The sequence below is a fragment of the Eschrichtius robustus genome, chromosome 6 (genome assembly GCF_028021215.1).
Source record: "Eschrichtius robustus isolate mEscRob2 chromosome 6, mEscRob2.pri, whole genome shotgun sequence".
In the NCBI taxonomy this organism is placed as follows: domain Eukaryota; kingdom Metazoa; phylum Chordata; class Mammalia; order Artiodactyla; family Eschrichtiidae; genus Eschrichtius; species Eschrichtius robustus.
Genome location: NC_090829.1, coordinates 131,540,144 through 131,566,368, shown reverse-complemented (window position 1 = coordinate 131,566,368; position 26,225 = coordinate 131,540,144). Strand labels below are relative to the sequence as shown.

Below are 26,225 nucleotides of genomic sequence, written 5' to 3'. Positions count from 1 at the left end.
AATTAAAATATTCAGAGTATTTAGTAGACAGGAAGTTTGAAGAACAAGAGAATATATTTGCTGATTTAGATTTCCCTTTTGTAAGTAGGTGAAGCTCATAGATAAAAGCCAGGAGAGAGGGTGGGTCTAGCACTAGAAGCTTGGGTGTGGGCACAGCTGGATGCCAGATATCCAGACATCAGATCGTCCCCTGCCTTCTCTGCCAGACCTAAAGTTCACAAATGATTGTCTCTATGACACCATTCACTCACAGCTCTGCCCTCAGCAGTGGAGGGGAAAAACTCTCAATCAAAGAGAGAGGAGGGAGAGAAATAATATATGGAGTGTTCTATATTTGTAGAGGATGTACAAAAGATGAGTTTAGCAAAGGCAGAAGGGGAAGTGACTTTCTTTAGTATTCTCAAATCTTAAAAATAATCTTCAAATATTTTATATCTTCTGGCTGTTGATAGAGCTTGTGTAAGTAAATTCTGCTTTTCATTATAACAGGGTTTCATATGTGATTTGTTTCATATAGGAAGAACCCTATGTGATGTACAGGAAATCTGATAAGCCGCTGTATGGAAATGACAGATTTGAAGGATATTGCCTAGATCTATTGAAGGAATTGTCAAACATACTGGGTTTCATTTATGATGTTAAACTTGTCCCTGATGGCAAATATGGAGCTCAGAATGACAAAGGAGAGTGGAATGGAATGGTCAAAGAACTTATAGATCATGTAAGCAAAACTATATCTCCTACATAGGGGTCTTAAATGTAAAAAAAAAAAAAAAAAATGCATAATGAGAAGAAGTAAAAGAAAAGAGAAAAAATGGTTGAGTCGAGTCAGAAGACGTTTTATTTATTTATTTTTTGAATCATAAAAATAGCTTGAAAAATGGGAGAAAACAACCTACCAATGTGGTTTCCCCACTTAGAAGGGCAAGTAAGGAAAAATTGAGGATAAAAATTTATGGGCCCATCCTTCATACCGAAGAATAAACTCGAATGATTCTTAGATTAGATAAAGAGTTCTGAAGTTTGCAGCTCAGAGCAAAATCTCATCGACTACTTTTATGATCTAGTTGTTCATTTCTTACTTTTCTCACATGCCCTTTTTTAAAGACATTCTTCTGCAGTTTTTTTCCCCCATTTAGTTCCAGAATATGTATGTGTATATAAATATATATATATATATAAATATATAAATATATAAAAATATATATATATACATATATGTATATATATATATATATATATGTCGTGTGTGTGTGTGTTTCACACTGTCTGGTTTCTCTTTGCTAATGAATACTATTTTGTAAACATAACTGTGTAAATCAACTGTTTTTATATTAGAGTCAATCAGCACAGAAGCTTTTGTGTGAGAAGCATTTGGAGTTGAGAATAGGAATCAGGAGAACCAGGAAAAGTCTAGACATTCACCAGGAAGGTAGACAACTAAGGTGACAAGTTCAAACTTGCTTTTGCAGAGGGCTGATCTGGCGGTGGCTCCTCTTACCATCACTTACGTGCGGGAAAAAGTCATAGACTTCTCCAAACCCTTCATGACCCTGGGCATCAGCATTCTCTACCGCAAGCCCAATGGCACCAATCCAGGGGTCTTCTCCTTCCTCAACCCTCTATCTCCTGACATTTGGATGTATGTGCTCTTAGCCTGTTTAGGAGTCAGTTGTGTACTCTTTGTGATCGCAAGGTAAGTTAGAGAACTACTAAACTTACAACAGATCTATGTCAGTCTCAGGTTGACCTGTATGCTCTAGAGGTAGACAAAGATCAAGAACTTCAAAGTATTCTTTTAGTTTTGCCTGGTGTTCTATTCTGTCAAGTTCTCCCTCATAAAAGCCACTCTATAAATGAATATCTTCTAATTATTCATAAAGGTAATTTTAAAAGATAATAGGAAGACAATTTTATATATTATATAAATTTAATTTTATCAGTACTTAAAGCAATGTAAAATGGTTATTTACCCATTTTTCCCTGAATTATATTGCCACAAAAGCAATAGCTCAGCTAATAAATCTAAAACGTTTCAACAGGAAAGAGAAAAATTTTGTCCAGATTCTTGATCCCTGGAATATTCGCAAATATTAAGCAAAATAGAAAAAAGTTAGCTAGGAATTGTTGTAGCAAATAAGAAGCACTGGATTAAACAAGATTTTGAAATCCTCGGGAATAAAAATAAATACTTCGAAAATTTTATAAAATTTATTTTTAAAACATTAGACAGTTAACAAGAGAATTCTGGAAATAACAATAAAAAGAAAGAGTAGTTATATATCCAGTCTGGAGGCATGAAATCTTTATGCTCCCCTGATGATTCAGTTTAGATTTTATTTTCTGAGATAACCCTACATTTAACCATTCTGCTCTACACAGTTTTTCAAAGGATTGTTATACCATTCAGTAGATCATGTTTTCTAAATATCTTTGATACTGAATTGGAAACACAGCTGCATTATCTTTCTGTTGGCATAGAGAGTTGATATCCCTAGACAAACCCTGTAAAAAAAATAATTGCTTTGTTATGTCCTCTACTCATTTTCAATCTTTTTCATCCTTCAACAAAACTCAGTGAACTTTTTCTCTAATCAATTTTTGTTTTCCCTCCAGGAATTTCTAAGAGAAATCTTTCTTCATGCTAGTTCTTTGTCATTGTTCACTGTATGGTTTTGATTAATGCCAGGTAACTCTTTCCCTGGCATAATTATAAAGAAAGCTGGGGAAAATAACCTAGTTTGGAAAGGTCTTACAGATCCATAAAGCAGACATAGTAAAAGTGGATAAATGTGTGCTCTCACGTGTGGGTGAGTCACATATGTTCAATATGAAATGAATGTTTCGAAGTTCTCTACACTTCATAAAGTGTACCATTACCAAATCCTAGACTGTTTTCCAAATTTTGTCCAGATATTAAATTACTTTTAAATAATGACCAAAGCTTTCTTTCCATGTGTCTTACCTCAGAAAATAGTATATTGTCAGGATGTAGAGTGATACTATCCTTTGATACATTAATACTCAATCAGTGGTTCTCAACTAGGAGAGATTTTATCCTCCAGGGAACATTTGGCAATGTCTGGAAATAGTTTTTGATTGTTACAACTGAAGGTGGAGGATGCTACTGGTATATAGTGGGTAGAGTCCAGGGATGTAGCTAAACATCCTACAGTGTGCAGGACAGCCCTCCCCCTACAACAAAGAATTACTCCAAAATGTCAATAGCATCAAGTTTGAATAGCCATGCTTTAAATAATTAAAGATGATAGTGCTTTGAGTATCAAATTTTCAAAGATGCATCACTCACCTTTGGAGGGGCATTTCTCATTACTGGCTTGTAAGTGAAATAAATACTGCCCTAGAATGGCCATTGAATAAATGACCACCCTAAAGTGATGTACTCTCTAACAATAAATTAGAAATCTTGTGTTGGCTTGTTGTTCCATTCCTCTATTCGGGGCCCACACCTGCTGGGTGATTCTAGGGCTAGTAGAGCAATCCAAGCAGCAGAGGGCAACAGAGAAGTGAGTTTCCATATTCCCCAGCTCACTGCTTTGTCTAAGCAGTGATGCTAATGAGTAGAATAGGCAAGACAATGTTGATGAGCAAGTAATTACATTATTTATCACACTGACTTGACCAAAATCAGTGAAAGAAAAAAACCATGTCAACAGCAACCAGAAATTCTCACAAGAATACAGGTTGAAAGTACTCTTTTACATTTGACACCAAGTGTGCCTTTAAATGACCTTATTTTTACCACCAGAATATGTCAAAATAATGTAGCATTCAGTAGTTTTCCTCTCCTCGTTTTGTCTGTTCCTCTATAAGCTCCTGATGAACCAGAGCCCTACATTTTCTAACTTCATTCTGTTTCAGTTAAAAAAGCAGCCTCCTTTCTCCCCTAGTCAATACTATCCACTCAACATTCCTACTCACCAAGTATCCTTTATAAACCAACTCTTCTTTATTTAGCTTATTCTCCTTGTCACTCCCTTCTCACTGTCTTTCCTCTCACTCTGGGTCTTGGGGAAGTGGAGGTGTCATGCATCAAATGCAAACTTGCAAACAGCATGGTGGTAAAACAGAGAAAATATAAAAATATAAAAAATAACTCCCTGCAGTGCACAGGTGCACTATCATGGGGATTGTACTCTCAGCTACATTCAGCTTCTCCACACCTTTGAATCCATTCCTGCCTCTAAGTCATAAAGCCACCAAATATATTTTGGAGGTGATTCCCAAAGACAAAATCCTGATCGAATAAATGTGCCAATTCACTTTTACTTCCCACCATCATAGCTTGAACTTGGTCACTCTGCATCAATAAGCTAATAAGTAAAATGACTTTCTGTTACCACCTTAGTGGTTTGCATTTGAAGTTAGTGAAATAGAAATGAAAAACAGCTAACCTCCTAATCATCTTTAGCTCTAGAGAGGCTTTTGAATTTGCTTTTTGAAATATACCCTTTCTTGTCTTTTTAAAGGGGAAAAATAAAGCCCATCACTGCATTTAGGCTAATGCTCTCACTAGACAGAGATTTACAAACCATTTGCTGAAGTGAATTGAACTTATAAAGTTAGACAAACTAAGGAAAGCATGTGCATGTCAGTGTTTTTGTTTTGTGGTTGACATTTTTTAAATTACTTTTTATAAGGTATTTAATCCCAAGGAATTACAACCATCATGAACACACAAATTAGATAGACCAAATATCCAGATATAATGTCTGATTACATCTTATAATTTATGCTCATCTTCTTAAAATGAACATTTTTTAAGTTGGCTCCTGGCAAAGAAAAATCAAGAAAACCTTTGACTGTAACTCTACAGTTATAATACAAACCCAACAGTTATGCTACAAGATCGAATAGAGCTTCCTCCATTAAAAGATGAATAGATCTTCCTCTTCTTGATACAGCCCAATATCTATTCTCAGCCATAAAAAGAATCTCTTAATTAGAAATCTTCAGTATGACCAGCATTTTATATCTTCCATTCAAGTAAAAGCCTGGCATATATAAACATAAAACCAAAATGAACCTCTGTATTTCAATATAATGCTACTCTTCTCTGTGCAAATTTTAACATAAATTCTAAGCACATTTGTCCCTTTCTCTGTCATTTCACTAAAAATCAGTATCAGTTGAAGATAGCAGCTTCAGAATATCATTGGTGTGGGTCATGTATTAATCTTTCTCCCAGGCTTCCTGGTGCTGACATTACTGTCACACTAGCTATCTTTAAGCAGGCGTTAGGAATTTCAAGCTGAAATATCTCCATCCAGTAGGCAACAGGTAGGTCTATTGCATTATGAAAAGTCAGTGTCTTACAACACAGCATCAAATCACTATTTAATATTCCTCAGTCCACGCACTCCCCAAGTCACTCAGAATCCCAGAGAGAAAGAATCTAAAATATCTCTGCAGAGCAGGCAGAATCACATTGCTGTTTAGACAGTTTTCTTTTTTGCCATAGAAAATTAGATTAATTGTTCACTTAGAACTGCAAAGTATGAAATACTGAAAAAAGACCAAGTTAGATGCGGTATTCCAAAGAGAAAAGTGGTGATCTCATTCATCAGAGCATATACAGGGGAGAAATGCCAGAATATCAGGGGGCTGGTGGTTGCCAGGTTTTATGATCTGTTTAGAAAAACTCCTTCTTTTGAATGCATAATCTGCCTAATTTATTGCACTTAATATTTTTAAATTATTGTACAAGTGACAATGATATTGTTTAAGTAACGGCATCTTTACTCTGTGTACTGCTTCAATTAATAAGTTCATTAATATTGGTATTCAGTTCTTCAGCTCAGCAAACTACTATGGTTATAAGAGAGTATAAATTCAAAACTTAATTATATTGTTGAAACAGTAATTAAAATGTATTGGCATGACATTGTCAATTAAAGCTATATTCATAAGCTTCACAGGAACCTGCACTGTGTGCCCTGCAGCTGTGGAGAAGGTGCAGTAATGATTCAGATGCCATTACTGGGGGATAAACTATGAGGCTGTTATCCCAGTCTCCCTAAGACTTGATGAGGAGATGCTGTATACTTTTCAGAAGGTGTCTGGGGGTTTAGAGAATGGTTTTTCATTAAGAGGAACTGTCTGTCCAGTTCCTTGTGCATGATTCACAGTGTGCCCTGCTTTTCACTTTAGATAATGTATTCACTTTAATACCAACTCTCCCCAAGTGTCAGCAACCTGCTATTGTTTACTGCTGAAACCTTATGGCTGGAGAGCATTCCATATGTTCTCATTGGCTTTATGGTGTTTTACCATTACTCCTGCTTGCATTAAAAGACCCAATGGCAAATGGCAAAGCTTCCAGTGCTAAGGACTACTGCATTTAATCATTTCCAGATCACTTTGCAGAGCACCTGCTAATGTCTTTTTGGAAAAATAAGTGCCCCTTGGAAAGATAGTCCTAAAAAATAACCACAGAGCAGGGAGCTCCTTGGGCTGTAGAGGTCAGACAGATGTTTAGAAAACAGAGGAAGAACCAAAACTCTTCAGTTCCTCAAATTTTTATTTTAACACACCCTAGAGATATCTGGATTCCCTCTTCTTTAAAAATAAGGAAACTGAAGCCAGTGAGCTTAAGTTACTTATTCAAGGTTGACTTCCTAACTAACGAGGGTTGGTGATCAGATGACCACAATTCATAGTTCTAGAAACAATTCAAAATGAATCTAAAGGAGTGTCTGAACCTAAAATACTCCATTGAGACATGCTGTGTCCTTAACACTAATGAACCCCTGTGCCTGGGCCAGGATACTTGTAAGTTTGAACTTTATCACTTCATTTAAGGATTGTGATTTTTATCTCCATATACAATCATAAAAACATTAATACATCCCAATCCAGACCTTCTTTTTGTTTATTAATTGTTTCAAGCTTGCAGCTCCTTTGATGCGTTATGAAATCACTAGACTACATAGACTCCTTTAACCTTCTATCCATAGATACCCCTTGAAGTCCAGTCACCCCTCTTTTTTGTGCCTTCCACAGCACCTAGCAACACAGAATCTTGATACTGTAGCTGGTATGCAACAGTGTGTGTGTCACTGTCATTGCTACTTTGTAGGGTAAATACTCAGGATGAGTGACCCTCTCTTTAACAGTCCATCTAGTTGTTCAGTAAAATGGAAATGAGTGAAAACTCAGAACAGTTTAGTAGACATAGATCTGAGGAGTACAGTTCCAGACAACCAATGGGCTTTGCCTAGAACTCAGAAGTCTGGTAAATATAATGCCTAAAGTCTCCTTTGCACTTTGCCCACCAAAGCTGTAAGTTTATGAATATGGCCTACTGTTTGGTTTGATGCGTCCATCATTAGCTGTTGGGTGTTCTGCATTGTTCAGCGGGTTTTCACTGGTGCCACATATATTTATCTCATGTTTACAGACTGTTTCTGTTAACTACCACAGGTTTACACCCTACGAGTGGTATAACCCTCACCCATGCAATCCTGACTCAGACGTGGTGGAAAACAATTTTACTTTACTAAATAGTTTCTGGTTTGGAGTTGGAGCTCTCATGCAACAAGGTACAAGGTTGCACATCTTTGTCACACACATCCCACAGTCTGCTGACAGGCTTTCATGCTGGTAAATTCCACCAAGAAGATAGAGGGTAGGCCAAAAACTATCTCAGGAATCAAAAAGATAGAACCCGACTTCCTAGACAGTTCTAAAAATAAAAAAGACAAAAATATGACAGAAATGAAACTCCTTTGCTATATATCTAAAATAAGACTTACTATCAAGCAATGAACACAAATTTTCCTAGAGAGAAGGAAGGGATAAATTACCTTAGAAACTGTTTACAAATTGGCATAGGTGGAGATATCAGTCTTTTCCTAACTTCACAAGTTAGAGGTTGAAAAGGATTAAAATTTGAATCCTTTGAAAATTAGGTTGACTTACATTCTTCCAATAGCTCACAGTACCTAAAACTGTCACCTAATTACCACTCTGACAGACCCTACTGGGATTCATCTTAGCTTACCAGTAACTTTATACGATCTCCGTCAGTTGGTAACCATAGCAACAGTAAACTGGAGAAGTTGGGGGAAATGAAATTCAAACCATAGAAATGTAATATATTTTATACATTTTCTATGATTTGGAAGATTTTGATTTTGGTGGGGAGGGAGGAGTGAGTTGTTTTAACCTTTGGAAGAAATCCAACTCTTTTGTGGATTTTCCTCAGCTTTGATTCCAGACGTATGGTCTAGAAAACCCTTCTCAAGATAAATGCATTAGTTTAAGAAAATCATAAGTCACAGATGCTGTTGTGTTTGGAATATCTGCTCATTTGACAACAAGTTGCAAAATAAATTGGCAAAGGAAATTTCAGCTAGGATATATATTAAAGATTTTTGTTACTTAGGTGTGAACCCTAAGGCTTTTCATGAGGGAGTTGTTATCATCTACTCGAAATGTATATAGTCTGTCTCTAAAAATTCCAGGGAGAGAGAGCAAGAGTTTCTAGTGTGGAAATACAAAATAATTGAGGAAAGTGAGTAAAACCTCTCATCATGCGATTAAGTGTAGTTTATTCAGGCACTGCCAAATAGGTGTAGACACAGCACCTGATTTATTAGAAATCACTTGCATGAGTTTAAAGCATAGCACAGAACTATAAATCCTGCAGGAAAACTTATTAGATGACATATACTGCTTTACCACTGCATTTAGTTTTTAAGGAATTTATCTTGTGAACAATTACTTTCAAAGAGTGAAAGAGACTCCCCTCCTTCCCTATAGCTTGCCTTCCTGTGCCATTAGAATAGAAAAATATAGACTTGGGTTTCATAGAGCACACAGCAATTCTGTGCATGTACATATGACCGTGACTGCCTTCTGTCATATGAGTGTACCCACCCCTAAAATTTCTCTTTTATATTCTACCTGTTTGGAGTTTCCCATCATCCACAGCAAACCGTGGGATGCAGTGTCTGCCAGTTACCACTACCTTGGGTACGTGACAGTCAACCCCAACCAGACTCTGCTTGTTTTTCAAGAAGTTTAAAATATTTGTCAGGTGAAACAAATATTGCAATGTAAAAATGTGCGGTACTGGTGACTGTTAGTGCATTTGTCCTTAGCATGTGGCATTGGACCAGGTAGCTAACTTATGTATTGACTGTTGTGCTCTTGTTAGCAGAAGCTTATCACTGTACTCAATTGGAAATCATTTTGTTTAATTTCTTTTTTAATGTGATGATCAGGCTTTCTCTTTTCTACAGAGCGTGAGCAAAGTCTGGATCAGGATTGGCTGTCATGTCTGCCATAAAAGGCAGTAAAGAGACTTCAGCAAGTATTGTCTCTCATCCCAAATATTTTCTAATGATGTTTTATTCTACTTTTATTACTTTCATAACTTCATACTCTAGAGTTCTGAACTTAGAAAAATCATCTCTACTTGAGCAAAGTCATTTCTAAGTATGTAAATTAATGTTGAGAGTCATGAAAGTCACAAAATTGTGTGAAATTTTTTAAAAAGATGAAATGTTGAGAAATATAATTCACACCATCTACCAAGGGTTTGAAATGTAACCTGAGTAGGTTTCTACAAATTATTTTTAATTTCCAAGACCACTTCATCCAAAAGTATAAATATGTATTAGTTTAAAGTGTGATAGATGTGAATTTATCATTACATGTCAACAGTTGCTTATCCGTCTGTCCAGTTTTACTGCCATATAATACATAATTATACAAATAATAAATTAAAATCTGATCTTTTCACAAATGCAACCAAATAAAATAAGGATAAATTTACAGCAGAAAATCTATACCTATAAGCTAAGAAAATATATCTACTAACTATATTACCTATTTCCCACGGCTATTTTATGAAATAAATGGTATTTTAATGATAGCCAACGAAAAATCTAAAATAATATCACACTGCCACAAGGCTGCTAGATCAATGAAGTACAAAGATATGAAACAAACTTGGGCATTAAACACACACACACACCCACAAGCATATAAATCCCATTAAACTGAAAGATTAAAACAAGAGCAACAAACTATTCTACTAAATTCTTAGAGGCAATTTAATGAAAACTGTTATAAATATGAGTATTATTACACACCCAAATTCAAACAAACAAACAAAAGAAGGAAATAAAAACCACAGTGAATCTTTTAACCTCATTAAAAGAAAATAAACACAAAGATACCTAATAGCTTTAGAAGAATACATCTAATTCAAAGTCAAGAAACTCTGTCAACCTTTATCTGCTTACCATGAGCTGGATTTGATTTCATGAGCAATATTTGTATCTGTTTATAGATTAAACTTGAGCATAAACTCATGTATTTGTAGATTCATAAACTCCAATTTCCCTTTCTATCTTAAGCCATTAACTACAAAACTTCAAAACACCCAATCAGAATAGTGAAAGACTCCTTTAAGCCAGGTAATTCACCTGCTGAACTTCATACTTTGGATTTTTTAACTTAGGGTTTTTCCCTTTCACTTTTTAACTGGTCCCATAAACTCTATCATTCCTCTGACTTCACGGAGGAAACGCTAAGTACAGAACCAATGGTGAATTTCAAGCAAGCAGATTAACCAAAAATCCATCCATGAATTGATAAAATTGGGGTAAGTGCTGCAAATACCCTTCTGTCCCTTTTGATTCTACTGTTGGATTTATGGCCTTCCATAAGTTTGATCAAAAGTTTTGAGCTAGAGAGTTTTCACAGATGTTTGTCTTTTGTGTAGGTAAACTTCACACATGTACCCTTTCTTAAAGAGAGAAAGGTTTTTTTGGTAAATACATTAAATGCCTCTATATTACCTTTTTACAAATAATCAGGAATTATCTGATAACATCTAAAATGTATGTTCTTACCAGAAAAGGCCCCTTTCCACCTGCAAAACAGCCAGTCTTTGAAGTATAATTTAAAAATAGTACTTTATTTGAGGACAAAATTGTGCCTTTTCAGTGAATATATTATTTTCAGTTAAATAAGAATCTACTTTAAAAAAATAAATTTAACTTCAAAAGTAACATAAAACAATAAAAAATGATTCATCTACTGTCAAATATGGCTGCATCCAATTTCATCTGATTTGTAAAACTCCAGTGTTTTATTAAAGTACATGTGATAAATGACATGATATGTTAATCTTTTGAAAGTCTCTCCCATTCTTTAAGATTAAATAAGAATAAGTTAGCATTTCAAAGCTTTCACAGTTATACAACCTAGAACATTTTATTTCACACAATAAGATGCATATCAGACAGTAAGAAAAGGCCAGAAGTCTGGGATTGACTTTTCAGCAGAAACAAGCAAACAAACTCAAATCTAAGCAACTAAACTATCTATAAATTTTAAACATAGAATATCTTAGGGTTAAAACCATTTAATACCTTCAAATGTCAATAAATCACATTTTAAACAGCAGCATTGATAAATGACAAAAGATCATTTGGATTTTGCTTCATTTTCTTAAAAAATGCATCTATTCACCTACACACAAGAGAGTAAAACCTTGATAGATTTATAGTTTTGTGTCACAAAAATGCATTATCTCTCTAGACTAGTGTCAAATCATGGGTCTTCCCTTTTCTCCTAACTGTTTAACTCTCTTACTCTGACAATACCATCACAGGATCAGAGTTGATGCCCAAAGCTCTATCAACCAGAATAGTTGGAGGGATATGGTGGTTTTTCACGCTAATCATCATTTCATCCTACACTGCCAATCTGGCTGCCTTCTTGACAGTAGAGAGAATGGAATCCCCCATTGATTCAGCAGATGACCTGGCAAAACAAACCAAGATAGAATATGGGGCAGTCAGAGATGGATCAACAATGACCTTCTTCAAGGTAAGGAACTGACAATATATTCTCAACGGTTATCTCATACTGAGGGGAGGAGTTTGTGGAATAAGAGTCTGTCCAAAAAAAAACAAAAAAATGTTAGGCAACTTTTTTATAAAATAAAATGTCTAATGACAAAATCTGATTACAAGGGACCTAGGTACCCTCAGCTGTCACATAAAACAATTTCTTCAGTGCCCATCTAGGTATCATTCCCTCTATCCCCAATTGAGTACACTCAGATCCACAGGTCGGTATCTTCAATATCTTCTCTTGTCTTTATACCCATTAATTAATCACTCGTGTATAGAAGCCACAAAAGTAAAGATTACTTAACCTGAAATTATGACAATCAGAATGCTTGAATATCTTTGTTTTGTTCTTCCTGCTCTGTAATGGATGAGACAAGAGCAGATGACAAGTAAATGTGTTGATACTGGCATTTATTTGGAAAATTAAAACCAAAAATATCCCAGGGGACTCCAGTCTAATATTGCATTTGCACCAATGGGGACAGTGCTCCCAGCGCAGCCTGAAGCCTTCCAATAGCCTGGGGTGTCTCCCGAGGCACCAAAGGAGAGTTAAGTTAGAATCAATATGGTTTTAGTGTCAAGTGCATTTTGTTGTTCAAGTCTTTTTAATTACTTACCCAGAGTAATGAAACTGATTTCCACCTTGCTTACGGAATAAGCTGTAGTACTTTTATTATCAAATCTCAGATACTATATCTCCCATGGGGGAAAAATTGATTTTAATAGATCCAGGGACCTTTAGAGATGACAAAATACCTTAGAGATCAGGAAGTTAAGCCCTTCCCCTTACTCATGAAGAGAACAAAACCTTCAGAAGCTAAATTATTTGCTCAAAATCACACACTTGGTTTATGACACAGCCAGGCTAGAACCTTCTTGTAAGAGGTACTTGTGCATGTGAAAAAAAGGAAAACAGCAACTGTAACCAAAATAAACTCTAAAAACACCTTTGTCAACGTTTCACATCCGGATTACTGAAAATGAAGTTGTCACCCAAGGTTTGAGAGGACTACTTTGACTTGTGAAGAGTATTAATTTAGAGGCAAAAAACTAAGGGTAAAAAAAAGGGAAAACTTCTTTGTATAACAGTATTAGTTCACCAAAATATGTATTATTTATGCAGTAAATGCGGTTTAACATTAACAATAATAATAAATAAACAAATAAAAACTTACTTGTTTTAGGAGTAAACTATACCCAGAGGTTTATAAAAAAGAGTAATGTAAAAAGTTAGGATTTTTCTTTTCCTCTATGTTAAAAAAAAGATGATTTTTAAACTTTTTTTTTATTTTAAGAAATATGACATTGATTTAATGAAGGTATAAAGTGTGGTGATTGTTTCTTCTTTGGACAAGTGTTGTTTTTGGGACAAATGACATTAAATGTATGGCTTTCCAACTTTCTGAAAGCTTGAATTTTCCTAAAATCAGTACTGTAAAGAAACACGTTACCCCCAGCTAGTAATTCATCACAACACTTGTCAGAAACCAGGAAAATTACCTGCAAGGCATATAGGACAGAGAGACACTGCCAAAGTAGAACTGAGTATGTCTGAAAAAATATCTAAAATGATTTACCTCTTTCACCAGTATCAAAAAGCTTTAAAGTATTGGGAAATGGGTGAGTAGAGGCAGAGAAGATTCTACTACTACTAAGATGCACATTATAAATATAAAAGAGGGAGAGGCTACCCTTTGAAAAAGCCATAGATCTGACTTCGCCACTGTGCAAACAATCAGTGTATTCACAAAGTATCCTTTAATCTCATTTTGATTTGTCTCTGTTCACATACCTTTGAATATAAAGGGTGCTGGTTCCCACATTTCCTGGCAGGACCCTAGAGTGACCACATTAAGGTGTGCTTGGTTATTGCATTTTCCTGCAACAATTCTGTGCTAATCTCGCAACTGTACTAGCTCATAACTGCACACTCTGTTCCTAAATGCTTTACATATATTATTTCATTTTATCCTTGTAAAGGCCAACTAAGATAAGAGCTAATATTATCTTCATTGTATGATGAAGAAAATGAGGTATAGCTCAGTTAAATAACTTGCCACAAATTTATAAAGCTACTGAAGGAAGAGTTAGGGTTCAGACAAACTTCAGGGAGTTCTAGAAGGTAAGCTCCTTGAGGGTAGACAATTGGTCTCTTTTGTTTGTCATTATATCCTCAGAACCTAAAACAGTACCTGGCACATAGTAGGTACATAGTAGGGATAGTAGGCACTCAGAAAATATGTTTTTAATAAATGAACAAATACACTACTGAAATCTAAGAGAGATGGATTCTATCAGAGGAGGAAAAGAGAGAAGGAGGGAAGGAGGGAGGTGAGGAGGTATCTTTGTTCAGGCTGCTATAACGAAACACCACTGGGTACTTTATAAATAACAGAAATAACAGAAATTTATTTCTCACAGTTCTGGAGGCTGGAAGTCAAGATCGTGGTTGAATGAGGGCTCTCTTCTAGGTTGCAGATTTTATGCTGTGTCCTCACATGGTGGAAGGGGCATGGGTCTCTCAGGACCCTCTTTTATAAGGGCACTAGTCCCATTCATAAGGGCTCCATTCTCATGACTTAAACACCTCCCCAGTGCCTCACCTCTTCATACCATCATTTTTGAGGATCAGGATTTCAACATATGAATCTGGGGGGACACATTCAGACCATAGCAGGAAGGATACATAGAGATCCACAGAGGAAGAGACACTGTCCTATGTTCCTTGATTTATAAGTTATCTTGTAGCCTAGCAACAAGAAGGAATTTATTTGCAAAAAGAGAACAAGGACTAAATCCGATTTAGTTTTCCCCTTGAGGGAGGCAAGCTGTCAGAAAGCTTCAGAGGGATACACACTCAGCATTTTTAAGCTGGATTATTCTGCAAGGGAAAGAAATGTTCCAGCCTTTTAGCTCTCAGGGTAGTTCTACCCTGTCACTGAGTGACAGCAGTTAAGGTCACAAGGACTCAGTTTTGACCTGGCTCTACATTAATGTATCACTGCCATTGAGGCTTCCTTCCCTCCCTTTCTTTCTTAATCAAAGACAGTATCCTCTCTTAGGCTGTTGAATCAATAAGGAAAGCTGCCTTTGCCTGGTCTAACCTAGCACATTCTGATCTACTATTGGGGCATAAGCCTTGCTCACATGGGTCCCATCTGCATTCAATCACAAGGAAACTTCTAATAAGAAGCATTTTTTCATCACACAGTGTAACTAAAGTGCTTTAGTCCCCCCAGTACCCCAAAAATGTCCCTTTGGCACATCCAAATGGTGAACCTGTCTCTTTGTTTTCAAGATGATTCTAAGTTGTTTTACAGCTGAAGAATAAGCAGTCGCAGGGAGGAAAGGACTATGGAAGTTACCAAAATCCATAAACAAACAAAATACACTAACCCCTCATATGTGGTCTCTTGGTCACAATCGAGGTATGTTTTTAGTGAAAGCTCTGCTTGAAAAGTGTGACCAGAAGTTGCTCACTAAAATTTCCATCCAAAGCCATTGACTTTTTTTTTTCTAGACTTTGTTATTCTTGCAGAGAACAAGACCTTAGATTTCAGATTTGGATATTTGATTTTCAACATGAAAAAAAAGTTGTTTTTTTTTAAAATAGCTCAGGTGAGGTTTCACTATCCATCATCTGAATTCAGGCAAGGCTGAGGGAATAAATTGACATTTATTAAGCAACTGCTGGGTCAAGGTACTACGTGTCTGAGACAAGGGAAGCTGAAACAGTTTTCCTTCATTGAGTCATTTGTATGTAGAACAACCACAGTGATCACCAGGGACTGTATTTACACAAAGAACTGGGATTAAATCGTAAATTCAATTACACATACATTCACAAAGCTTTACAGATGGACACCTCAAGATCCTGGCTGATGCCCATGAAGAAAAGAACAATTTTAAGTTTTGTGGCCAAGGGCACTTAGTTAATGATGCTTATTAAACATTACACTTCCTCAAGGTCATCTGCACCCTGAGTCTTAAAGACTTAAGTACTATGGATGATATAATGCCTATTTGGTGAAAGGGTGTCATTCACCAGTAGACCAATTACCAGGTCAAAGTTAAAGAGAGGCAGAGTGTTTCATCAACAGTCCATGGACTGTCGAAGATATTTTAGGAGATCCTCCAAATATCAGGGGACCATTTATTTGTCCTTGGCTAACAATTTTTAAATAGAATCTTTTCATAAATCAGTATACCAATAATTCAGAACTTCAAGAGACTTCATTTAAGAGAATTTTTAACAAACTCCCTTTGATTTTCTACTCAGGATAATACTAATTAATAATTTGATATTAATTATATTGGTTTTTCATCTCTCTGCTGCTGAATTGCTTGGTCCTTTCAATTGTTTCAATCTTAAATGATAAAGGCTTTTCCTGCCCTCCCCACTGTCTGAGACCACCCTCAGCATCTTAAGAGATACAAAGAGTAGTCAGTTCACAGTCAAGTTCTGTGGACACAACTTGGGGACAGATTTCCTGAGGCCATTTCCTCTTTTATACCCAAGGACATTGACAGCAATGGCATCCAACTACAACTTTTGCTTTTAATATGGAGCACTAAGGCACTGATTTTCTCCACATCTCATAAAAAGTAGGACATGTGCAAAAATTGTTTTTTCTCCTTGTAATTCTATTAATTACCCTTATGGATAAATGGAATAGCCCAAACTTTGGTCTCACAGTGATAGTTTATCAACTCTTTTTTTTCCCCCAGATGAAGAAAGGATTATCATGTAAAAGCTTAAGAACCATTTGAGGCCTGAAAAAAGAGATTTCTCAATGTTTCTTGCAAACCATCATCCAAGCAAAATAATGGTTTTGGTTCATTGTTCAGAGATTAGGGATACCAGCCAGTCTTCTCAGGAGTTATGACTATAATAAAATGCTGTGATATAAATTAAAACTTACAGTAAAGTTTAGTTCTAGAACCTGGGTTCAAATTCTGACATTACTGCTTATTAGCTATGTAGACCTTGGTAAGTTATTTAAACCCTTTGTACCCGATTCTCCTGTCTATAAATTGAGGATAATATCTAGCTCAAAATATTATTTTAAGAAATAAATAACTTAATAGAGGTAGTGTGCTTATAATACTACTTGGCAAATTGTGAACAATAAAGATGTTAAATAAAAAAGGGAAAAATGTTAAATATTATTATAATTCTCACCAAAAAACATCATCACCATTAACATCCAACCCTTACTCTTAGCTATTAGTCCTACTTTTTTCAACTTTCTGAATTAAAAAAAACAAAAACAAAAAAAACTCTAGTTTGGTCTTTGTTCAGCTTCCTTACTGTCAGTGATCCCGGGAGGTGTACCTTCTGCTACTGGACAGAAAAGTCCAGAGAGAGTGCCAGTGCCCAAAATCTCAAAGATTTTCAGAGGCCAAGTCAGACAAAGACCTCAGTCCTTGGAAGCTTTGCTGAGCACATACAGGAATCTGCAGAAGAACCACTTCCAGATGGTAGATAAGCAGCAGACGGTGAGGCTGCCCTCAGAATTCAGCTGAGAAACAGAATAAGGCAGTTCAACTCAGTTCAGTTTAATTTATATTTTTTCCAGGATCTCCAATTTGACCAGTTTTTGAGGTTGGCACTGTAAGAGATGGGAAAGGGAAGATATAAAATTTTTCAAGGCTTGAAGACCTGAATAGCAATAAAGAGACAAGATGCACACAGACCTGTTAAATACAATGCAACACGTGGTTAAGTAGCATGGCTTGTGCAGACAGGAAGTGGTGTGAATATCAGAAGTCCCTGTGAGCCAGAATGGTAGAAAATACTCATGTAAGAAATGCTTCTCAGTAGAAGCTTGCCCTGTAAAAAATCACTATCCTCTCAGACCCAAGTCAGAGGATTACACAGATTAGATCATGATTCAGTCTAAAATGACTTGAATAAAATAGGTTTAAAAAATCATAACAGACTTGTCATTACTGGCTTTCATGGTCTGGGGACTTTGGACCAGCTGTGGGAATGGACTCTCTAACCTTTATAACCTCCTTCCAGAGAGTGGTTAGGTGCTATCCTTAACCCAGAAGACATTTCAAGAAAGTTACTGAGCACCAGTTACTGCACCAGTGGATGTGAAGCAATGAGCCATTATGGGGAGACAAGTTCCAGACAAAAATAGTCATATAATGAAGCACAAAATGAAAGATATTTCACAAACTTCTCTGTATAGGAAGGCACTCTTCACATAAGAGCTGTTAGCTGATGTTTGAAAGATCTAGCTAATTTTACCTGCAGTGTCCAAAATGTTAAGTCCCTATAGTTTAAAAATGTATTTGTTTAGGGAGAAATCCATGAGGTCAATTAAAGTTAGCCTTTTTCAAAGCCTGTTATATTGCCTGTAATGGACCAATCTTTAGACAGGAGAAAAACATGAAAAATGTTTTAACAAAGGTGTTTAAATCCCACTGAAGGATTTTTTTTTAAAGGACACATATGAATTTATAGCCTAGGGAATTCTGCAAATGTCATAACTTTCTATCAATTCAAGATAAGAGCAAAATCAACTGCAATGATCATATTATATACATTTGAAAGACACAGGTCACTCACTATAGTATAAATGCTTTCATCTGAGAGTCTTCCTTCAAAGTGATTTTTGTAAATTAAATCATATTTTTTTAAATCCATGAGGATTTTTTTAACATCTTTATTGGAGTATAATTGCTTTACAATGTTGTGTTAGTTTCTGCTGTATAACAAAGTAAATCAGCTATACATATATATATATCCCCATATCCCCTCCCTCTGGCATCTCCCTCCTTCCCACCCTCCCTATCCCACCCCTCTAGGTGGTCACAAAGCACCGAGCTGCTCTCCCTGTGCTATGCGGCTGCTTCCCACTAGCTATCTATTTTACATTTCATAGTGTATATATGTCCATGCCACTCTCTCACTTCATCCCAGCTTACCCTCCCCTCTCCCCAAGTCCTCAAGTCTATTCTCTATGTCTGTGTCTTTGTTCCTGTCCTGCCCCTAGGTTCTTCAGAACCTTTTTTTTTTTTTTTAGGTTCCATATATATGTGTTAGCATACAGTATTTGTTTTTCTCTTTCTGACTTAGTTGACTCTGTATGACAGATTCTAGGTCCATCCACCTCACTACAAATAACTCAATTTCATTTCTTTTTATGGCTGAGTAATATTCCATTGTATACATGTGCCACATCTTTATCCATTCATCTGTCAATGGACACTTAGGTTGCTTCCATGTCCTGGCATGTAGGAATCCAAATTTATAAAGCAGATATATCAGAGTTGAATAGTTGCCTTAAAAGCAACCATTTCCTCTAACACAAGATTAGATCTATCATTTCATGAAATAATAAATTCTCATGGACACTATTTACAATAGCCAGGACATGGAAGCAACCTAAATGTCCATGAGAATTTATTATTTCATGAAATGATAGATCTAATCTTGTGTTAGAGGAAATGGTTGCTTTTAAGGCAACTATTCACCTCTGATATATCTGCTTTATAAGTTTGGATTTCTACATGGCTGATTTCCATGTCTTTGACTGATTTTTAAGGTGTTTTTTTTTTTTTTAATCGACAGTTATGTAAAGTAAAAGTAAATTGGAGATCAGATTTTAAAATATAATTATATTTGGTGTTTTATTTGTTCAATAAGCATATATTTACCATATTTATATGATCATTTTTGACAAGATAACAAAAATCAAATATCAATAATCTATCTTCAGTGTATATGTGTGGGGTTATGGATATATGTAAAAATAAACATATAAACAGGTATATATATAAAATCTTTAAGCATGTTGGTCTGAAGTAGAATTGCACAGTTGTTCATTCTACTGAATAATAGGGTTATACATCTTTACTGTAGAAGCCCTATAACCTGGTTGAAGAAATAATGTGATAAATAATGTTTATTTCAGTAAAAATGAAATATTAGAGGGATATGTCTATAAAATGCAGGTTTCTATCAGTCTTAAGATTGTATTACACTCCAGAATTTATACATATTTTTCCTGTTATAGCAGAAACCCTGAAACTGAAAACAATGGAACTATATGAAATACAAAATAAGGAATAATATAAACAATATCTATATTTCCTACCAGGTTCCAACTGTTGCACTTCCTAAAACACTGTCTAATTTTTTGTCTAAACAAATATAAGCTGTCTAAATTCATATAAATAGTTTCCATGCATTGTGTGATGACTACAAGATTTTCAGCACTCTAGTTATAATAGACAGATGCCACAGCTATTTACTGAAGTTATTCTTTAGAAAATGTGTCAGTGATGTTAGAACATTAACCAAGTCATAAGTTTGATGTTCTGTGTATTAAAACAAACAGTTGATTCCCTATTAGTTAAGAACACAAACCCTGGAGCCCGATTGCTGGGATCAAATCCTGGCTTCATCATTTCTTTATGTGGCATTCTGTTTCTTCATCTGTAAAGGAGAAATAATAACGGTATGTTTCTCATATGAACACTGTGAAGATTAAATAGATTAACACATGCAAAGTGCTTAGAATAGTTTTGGGCACACAGTAAACACTGCACATTCTGGTTATTATTACTATTTTCAATAAATTGTTTTTAACTGCACAGAGACCCATTGTAAATTATTTCCCATTGAGTGTTTAACTTGCATTCATTATGGGAGAAAAAAGAGAAATAAACAACAGTCATCAGATGGTGATACAGTAATACTCCCTTATAACAGATTTTAGATGAAAAGAATGCTTTTTCTTTGCCAACAACGTTTCATCAGCATCAGAATAGCCACATAATCAGGTTCAACCAGACAAAGTAAATGCATTTAACCTTGACTACCCTCTAGGATTAAAAAAAAAAAAAAACCTGGATGATTTCAGATTTAATAAATGAGGACTTTTCAGTTTTTGTGACTTTTGATAAGAAGCTCAGAGTACTTTACAAATATTCTAATTAACTTTTGGCATATTCAGCGAAATAAGTTGCAATCACTGTTTCTTCTTTTTAAACATATATCATTTAGAGCAATTTAGCAGGCTGAGACCATACAAGATTTACAAGTGCAGAAGCATCCAGACTGTCATTCAAACGGTTTGCTTAGTCTTTTAATATTTATGATAATGTCCCATGAAGTATGCTTCTATTTTTAAGAATTATTAAAATCTGTGTCTTAAAAATAGTCTATTAAAAAGAAATAAATCTAATTTAACTCCTCTTAAAATAGTACTTTTTGACCAAACAAAAAATAAACATTACAGAACATGGTTTGACAGTGGATGGAACTCAGGAATAAGGAGGAAAGAGGCCATGACTCTGTATTGGTTCTTTCACTAACCAATATGAACCCTGGGTGGCACTTAACTGTCTTTGAAGTCAGGACCTGCATAAGTAATATGAAAAGTTTGGTCTAGAGAGTAGAACCTGGGGGTTGAAAGATCCTTAAGTGAAACTCATCCATCCATGAAATTCTCTTTGTAGGTTTCCAGTGGTAGAAAACTCACTATATCCTAAGGTGCTTGAGCCATCTACAGATATTTTTAACTGTTAAAAAGGTTATTCCTGGGCTTCCCTGGTGGCGCAGTGGTTGAGAATCCGCCTCCCAATGCAGGGGACACGGGTTCGAGCCCTGGTCTGGGAAGATCCCACATGCCGCGGAGCGGCTGGGCCCGTGAGCCACAATTGCTGAGCCTGCGCGTCTGGAGCCTGTGCTCCGCAGCAAGAGAGGCCACGATAGCGAGAGGCCCGCGCACCGCGATGAAGAGTGGCCCCCGCTTGCCACAACTGGAGAAGGCCCTCGCACAGAAACGAAGACCCAACACAGCCATAAATAAAATAAATTAAAATTAAAAAAAAAAAAAAAAAGGTTATTCCTTAGCCACATTCTAGGTCTTCCTATTTATCTAAGCTTCCCAGCTTGTCAAACAGTCTATAATTTCAAATGTAGAATACAAGGATCCCCACAACAGCAAACTTTCTAAATGATGAAAGAGAACTTTAAATGAAAGCAGAAGGGTGCTATTCTCTGTCCCATTATGTTTACCATTATTAGACTGGAGCAAAAATAGTAGGAGGGGGTCAAAGAAATTTAGAATGTTTCCTATGCCTTCAACTTGAGCAAGTCCCCCAAGTGATCATTTTCTTAGAAAAAGTTCTGCTGTTCAATGATTCAAATTCCATGCCTGCTAGATTTCTCTTCCAGCACCTCAGGGAGTTCAAGCCAAGAACAATCTTCTACTCCAAAAAGGAAGAAGTAAGTGTGGTTGAATTAAATCCATGACCTTCAGCTCCACAGAGCAGTGCTAGTTAAAGTGTGGTGTGACAAACGTGTTGACTCAGGGGACATTGTGTTACTAAGCTGTGATGAGATAAAAGAAATTGAGAGTAAGACTTTAGAAGTTCTGTAGCTCTTGGATATTGTGATGGCACCAAGAACATGATTAATGAGGGACTTTCATGGTGGCACAGTGGTTAAGAATCTGTCTGCCAATGCAGGGGACATGGGTTTGATCCCTTGTCCGGGAAGATCCCACATGCTGCAGAGCAACTAAGCCCGTGTGCCACAACTACTGAGCCTGTGCTCTAGAGCCTGTGAGCCACAACTACTGAAGCCCTCCTGAGCTAGGGCCCACATGCCACAACTACAGAGCCCAAGTACTGCAACTACTGAAGCCTACGTGCCTAGAGCCTGTGCTCCACAACAAGAGAAGCCACCACAATGAGAAGCCCGCACACTACAATGAAGAGTAGCCCCCGCTTACCACAACTAGAGAAAGCCCATGTGCAGCAACGAAGACCCAACACAGCCAAAAATACAATAATAAAAAAATTTTTTTTTTAAAAGAACATGATTAATGGATACTGTTCCAAGAATGTAGACCACTTTGAGGGCTGTCAAGTGCCAACATGGTGAGCCACATCTGGTATGAGTGCATACTAATCCCACTTGGTAGGACCACAGATAGGTCTGCCATGGAATGAAGAAATAGACAGTCCTTCACTGCAGATAATTTGAGAACCACACCTGATTAGGCTCAATAACAGATGTGAAGGTTTTGAGTTGAATCTTATCATCCTTTTCCACGTCCTACAATCCCTGGATTCCTAAAAGGACTCCTCCCACTTTGTTTCCCATAAATGAACTGATCATTTACTTTGTTTTGTCCTCAACTCCCATAGACCAAAAAATCCAGTTTTCTAACTCTTTACAACATTCATTTTTAATAAAATTTAAATACAGTGGGAAAAAATAGATGCTTCATGGATTTTTTTATATGGAAGCTAACTCTTAGTTGGATTAACATGATACCAAATAGCAAACAACCTCAGGGCATAATATGAGTTCATGAATATAAGCTATATTGTCACAGGTAGATCAAATAAGACTAAGATCATTCTCAGAAGAATTTTGGCAAGATTGACATCCACCTACCCAAAATCAGCATGGTACAGTGGAAAGAGCATTGAATTAGATGTCAGGGGTCTGGAGGTTCAGTATTAGCTCTGATACTAACCAGTTTTGTGATTTTCATGAAGTCTCCAAATCTTCTGTACCAAAATTTCCCCCTCCGTGAAAACAGCATGAATGAGCCAATTTCTAAAGTTTCTGTCAACTGTAAAATTTCATAATTCTAAGAAAATTATTTTCCCTTAAGGTAGTTTCCTGGTAGAAGAATAATTTTCCCAGCAGTGCGTTTACTGCCAAAAGACAGACTGACCTCCCTGCATTTGTACAAGTAGTTCTTTATTATAAATTTAGCATTAACAGACTCTTCCAGGCTAAAATTACCCAACAAGTGAGGCATTGAACCCTACCTCAAAAACATACCTTTTTCATGGAGACATGAACCTCAACTTTCAGATATCTGTGGGGGTGAGGAGTAATTCACAGGGGCCTAATCATGACAAAATTGTTTCCATAAAATACCAGTATCTATTAGGTACTGTATATTGGATTGCTATTTGTCTCACGAGAGTTTTCTCAAGGGGTTCTTCAAATACCTAACAATCCAAAATAAAGCTATCTGTTCTCCCTTAACTCATAAAGCCTACAGCATTAACCCAGGTCTTAAATAGAGTTAGGAACTGAGTGAGCCTTCAGGAACACTTGAACATGAATAACCACACTATAGTTGATTCCACAGGTATTCCATTCATTGCTGTGTCCCCAAATCATGTTTTAAACTTCCTTGCACTCCTGAGATGATAAGCTCTGTGCCTGCCAAGGAAGCTCGTGTGTGTGTGTGTGTGTGTGTGTACGTGTGTACCATATACAACGTGAGAGCTGGAGTAGCTTGGAATTATCAGTAATTCTCATAATGTCTTCCATCTTCCAAATAAATGGAGGGGAGTGTTGATGCAAATGAAGACAAATACAGAAAAAAATTGTAACAATATGGAAATTACAGAATAAAATGTAAACTATTTACAGATCACTATTCAAAAGAATAGAAAATTTATACCTAAGCAATATGAAAACTTAGGCAGTATATTTTAACAAAGAAAGTAAGATAATGAGATAGTGGAAGGTATAGATGAATAAGTAATATATACCATATATATGGCTTATTACTGAATCCAAAAGCTGAAGAATAAAGGAAAAGACAAAATCATGAACACTTTTAAATGAAAATTCAGTCCTCATTATCTAAAATATAATTGAAATTTAAAATTGAATGTATATATAAAAAGGCTTATAAAAATACAGTAGGAAGAGTTTTCTGATCTGAATTTTAATCTGAAAAGAGCATTTGCACTCTAAGTTTTCTAGAAAAGATAAGAGTAATTCGCAGTTCTTTCATAAATAAAGCAGAGAAGGTATGTGATTTATCCCAAGGCTGTCCCCTGCAAACGAATGTTGGATCAGGTATTGAAACTTACATAGCAGAAAAAAGCAAAACAATGCCTACTGAAGTTAAGTCGTTGAAGACAATGGAATAAATGAGTAGAGTCCTGGGGTGATCTAGTCACCCCTTGGCTTAGTGGGCCTTGAGGACTTGTTCTTAAGTGGCCAGAGTTCATTAGGCAAATGTTGTCATTGATACTAATCTTCTTTCTTCCCTATTGAAATCAGCCAAAGGATCTTGAGGCTATGTCTTACATCAGTTGAGTAGGATTTCTTTTTCCTCTATAGCTGCCTCAGTGCCTCCAAAGGTTTTCCTGTAGTGAATTGGGCTCCTTTCAACTACCAAACTGAAGTCCCAGGATCATCAATATCGGTTTCCTATCTAAAGAGAAAGAATCCTCCCTATGCTATTTGAACTCCAGGGATTTTGAATAGCTTTAGGACATATTTTCTCAGCACTCTCTGCTGGTGGGTGTGCTTTCTTTCCCTGCAGAAATCGAAGATATCCACCTACGAGAAGATGTGGGCTTTTATGAGTAGCAGGCAGCAGACTGCCCTGGTCAAAAACAGTGATGAGGGCATCCAACGAGTTCTCACCACTGACTATGCCTTGCTGATGGAGTCCACCAACATTGAGTATGTGATGCAGAGAAACTGCAACCTCACTCAGATCGGGGGCCTCATTGACTCCAAAGGTTATGGAGTGGGAACACCTATAGGTAAGAGAGGCAAGGCAGTAGCAAAGACTGAGATGGGCAATGTCAGTTACAAAGTATAGAAAGGAACGGGCTCAGAGATATCTACTCTACATTCTGAGAAAGTCTACAATGCCTTCAGTGGACTAATAAATAAAGGAAATGCTGGCACAGATCATAGGCATGCTCTGAATTGAAGATTCCAAGATATTTAACCTAATAAACTTTTAACTCATTGTTTCTTTCAAGTTCTACCATTGTATATACATTTGAGTACATAGATTTTATTATTTTACCCCAAATATTGTTAAAAGAAAATCTTCCTAATTAACACTCTTCTCATTATTTTCTTCAGTTCCTATATATCCCTGTATAGTTTTTTCTATCTTAAATTATATTAGAATACAACAAAATTAACTATACATATAGATGACAAAGTTAAAGAGCTAGGGTTCCATGTAAATAGATAGAAAAGCAAAGCTATATCTGTCAAAAGAAAAAGGATAAAGATTAGATTATAATTTGCTCAGGCAACATGTCAGATTCAATCATTAATAAATATCTAAAATCTCCAAATATTCCTAGTCCTTGATTTTGTACCACTGCTCAATCTAAGGATATTATTACCTTGTAGGCATACAGACCCACACAGCTAGGTCTTCTTGCATGTCTGGGATATAGAACTATATTCTGTATTCAAGCGACAATGACCTCCCTATAGAAAACTCTCTATTTCCCTTACTACAGAAACTGTATTGTATAAGGTTCTGATATGGTAGCAATCTGCTCTTCTCA

At 36.2% G+C, this 26,225-nt stretch overlaps 1 protein-coding gene across 9 annotated transcripts in view; it reads left to right on the top strand.

Annotated features, from left to right (window-relative positions):
* Positions 1-26,225, top strand: part of GRIK1 (glutamate ionotropic receptor kainate type subunit 1) — a 424,458-nt gene that overhangs the window by 376,755 nt on the left and 21,478 nt on the right. For 8 of the 9 annotated variants that reach the window (XM_068545737.1, XM_068545733.1, XM_068545729.1 and 5 more), the window contains 5 exons: positions 518-721; positions 1,473-1,696; positions 7,444-7,562; positions 11,651-11,868; positions 25,229-25,454. In XM_068545737.1, the coding sequence (XP_068401838.1) occupies positions 518-721; positions 1,473-1,696; positions 7,444-7,562; positions 11,651-11,868; positions 25,229-25,454 (991 nt within the window). The remainder of the gene's footprint in view (positions 1-517; positions 722-1,472; positions 1,697-7,443; positions 7,563-11,650; positions 11,869-25,228; positions 25,455-26,225) is intronic. The other variant, XM_068545736.1, reaches the window with a different exon arrangement.